Raw genomic sequence first — 2771 nt, 5'->3', positions numbered from 1 at the left:
AAGCAGTGTGGAGGTTCCTCAGAAAATTAAAAATAGACCTACCCTATGACCCAGCAATAGCACTGCTAGGAATTTATCCAAGGGATACAGGAGTACTGATGCATAGGGGCACTTGTACCCCAATGTTTATAGCAGCACTCTCAACAATAGCCAAATTATGGAAAGAGCCTAAATGTCCATCAACTGATGAATGGATAAAGAAATTGTGGTTTATATACACAATGGAATACTACGTGGCAATGAGAAAAAATGAAATATGGCCTTTTGTAGCAACGTGGATGGAACTGGAGAGTGTGATGCTAAGTGAAATAGGCCATACAGAGAAAGACAGATACCATATGGTTTCACTCTTATGTGGATCCTGAGAAACTTAACAGAAACCCATGGGGGAGGGGAAGGAAAAAAAAAAAAGGAGGTTAGAGTGGGAGAGAGCCAAAGCATAAGAGACTGTTAAAAACTGAGAACAAACTGAGGGTTGATGGGGGGTGGGAGGGAGGGGAGGGTGGGTGATGGGTATTGAGGAGGGCACCTTTTGGGATGAGCACTGGATGGGTGTTGTATGGAAACCAATTTGACAATAAATTTCACATATTAAAAAAATATTAAAAAATCAAATCAAATCAAATCAAATCAAATCAAGACAGGGCGTAAGCAGGAGGCATCAACCTGGATGGGGATTTCCACATGGCGGGGCCTTCAGGCCAGGTCGCTCAGGTGCCACATCAAAACGACTGGCTCGCTGGCTCCCAGATGAATTCTGAGACCACAAAGTCTGGAGGGACCCAGAGCAACTCTCTGGTTGGCTACAAGACTGATGAATTGCAGCTTTACACTAATGTAAATGACAGGATGGAGGCTAGTGGTTCCTTTTATCAGAAGGTGAACAAGAAATTGGAGACCAATGTTAATCTGGCCTGGACAGCAGGAACTAGTAACACTGACTTCGCAATAGCAGCCAAGTATCAGATGGACCCTGACGCCTATTTCTCCACCACAGTGAACAGCTCCAGCCTGACAGGGTTAGAACACATTCAGACCGTAAAGCTAGCTGTCAGACTGACTGTGTCAGAGTGATGCTGTCAGCTCTGCTGGATGGCAAGAATGTCACTGCTGGTGGCCACAAGCTTGGTCTATGACTGGAAGGCAAGCATAATCAAAGGCTATACAATCATTTCATTTTAGACTATTTAACAGCATAGCTACCCTCAGAATTTAGTGTACCTTTTAATGTTTGTCTGGAATGCAACAATGCTAAACATCATGTTGAACCTAATGATTCCACTTTAAGGTGTTACTCTTTCAGAGGTACAGAAGAAACCCAACTCCAAACGAGATCCTTTCAGCTGTGGACTTGGGGGGAACTTGGTGGCCTCTAGAAATGTCAGGGTTTTTTTTTTTTTCTAGAAACAGCTGCTAGTGGAAGTTGATAATTACAAACTGTCATTAAGTAAATGAATGAAATTGTGACTTCCTGAGAAGTGAACCTTAGTTTCCTACCCCATGAAGGAGAGGATTGTTGTTTGATGGTGTGTACAAACTCATCTGAAAGAGACTTTTTTAGACAGATTTTCGTGACCTCTTTCCACCCCAGTCCATCACCTCTTTTACACCAAAAATAGTCTGCAATGCATGGTAGCTGAGTTTTTTGTTTTGTGAGTGTGTGTGTGTGTGTGTGTGTGTGCACGCGAATGCCATTTTGAGATAGAGGTGGATGAAGCCAGTAATTCAGGACTTTATCTCCTTTCATGTTGTGTTTTTTTTGCCCTTGCACCAGATGAAACAGCTTCTAAGAGTTCTAGCTGCAAGCAGAGAAGAGTCTCTGTGACTGTAATCACATGGTGACATCATTCAGAATCTAAATTGGACTTCTGTTATATTCTTGCCACTCGGTTTATTTTTTAGCAGTTTAACCGGTGATTTTAGAGTCTTCCATTTTGGATAGAATAAGATCCTCCTTTAAAATGCTATAATTAACATAACTGAAAGTGAAACTTGAACAAAATATTAGAACCTCAAAAAAAAAAAAGAAATTGAGTTGGAAACAAAGAGTGATTATTGACGATACTCAAAGGGGTTTAAACTGGGGATTAATGCATACAGATCTGTATTGTAGAGATTCTTTGGCACCATTTTGAACAAGATTAATGCTAGAAGATCCCAAGGAAAGTTAGAACAAATTGGTAGCTATTGCAGCCATCTAAACATTATTTCAGTTATGGAACAGTATTAATTCAGAATTAATTCAATTTCTTCACACAACCCCCATAAAGTAGGTGTGACCATATGCCATTTTACAGATGAAGAACTCAGTGAATAGAGAGTTGCCAAATGGTATACAGCCAGTAAGTGGAGTCATGTTTCACACCCAGGCAATCTGTGTTAATACTGCATTTTTAGAGCCTTCGGGAATAGGGGTGGAGTGCTGTACTGGAGGTGGGGTTAGGGGATACAGCCCATTACCAGGGCAAACTTTCTTACAAATCCCCTTTATTTTATTTTTTTTAATTTTTTTTTCAACGTTTATTTATTTTTGGGACAGAGAGAGACAGAGCATGAATGGGGGAGGGGCAGAGAGAGAGGGAGACACAGAATCGGAAACAGGCTCCAGGCTCTGGGCCATCAGCCCAGAGCCCGACGCGGGGCTCGAACTCACGGACCGCGAGATCATGACCTGGCTGAAGTCAGACGCTTAACCGACTGCACCACCCAGGCGCCCCACAAATCCCCTTTAAATATCTTTCTCTCTTCCTAGAGTTTACACTCACTCTGGC

At 42.1% G+C, this 2771-nt stretch overlaps 1 protein-coding gene across 1 annotated transcript; it reads left to right on the top strand.

Annotated features, from left to right (window-relative positions):
• The first annotated feature begins 660 nt into the window (after positions 1–660).
• LOC122468172 (voltage-dependent anion-selective channel protein 1-like) lies at positions 661–2074 on the top strand. The gene has a single exon (XM_043554609.1). It carries the CDS (start codon positions 685–687, stop codon positions 1072–1074), a length of 390 nt encoding a protein of 129 aa, XP_043410544.1. The 5' UTR covers positions 661–684; the 3' UTR covers positions 1075–2074.
• The last annotated feature ends 697 nt before the right edge of the window (positions 2075–2771 follow it).

Source organism: Prionailurus bengalensis, chromosome B1 (genome assembly GCF_016509475.1).
Source record: "Prionailurus bengalensis isolate Pbe53 chromosome B1, Fcat_Pben_1.1_paternal_pri, whole genome shotgun sequence".
NCBI lineage: Eukaryota > Metazoa > Chordata > Mammalia > Carnivora > Felidae > Prionailurus > Prionailurus bengalensis.
Note: the sequence above shows the minus strand (reverse complement) of the source record. Positions and strands in the feature narration are given on the sequence as shown.

What these genes read in the sequence shown, in the direction of transcription:
- LOC122468172 (XM_043554609.1), top strand. Translation starts at nt 685, where the DNA reads ATGGCGGGGCCTTCAGGCCAGGTCGCTCAGGTGCCACATCAAAACGAC.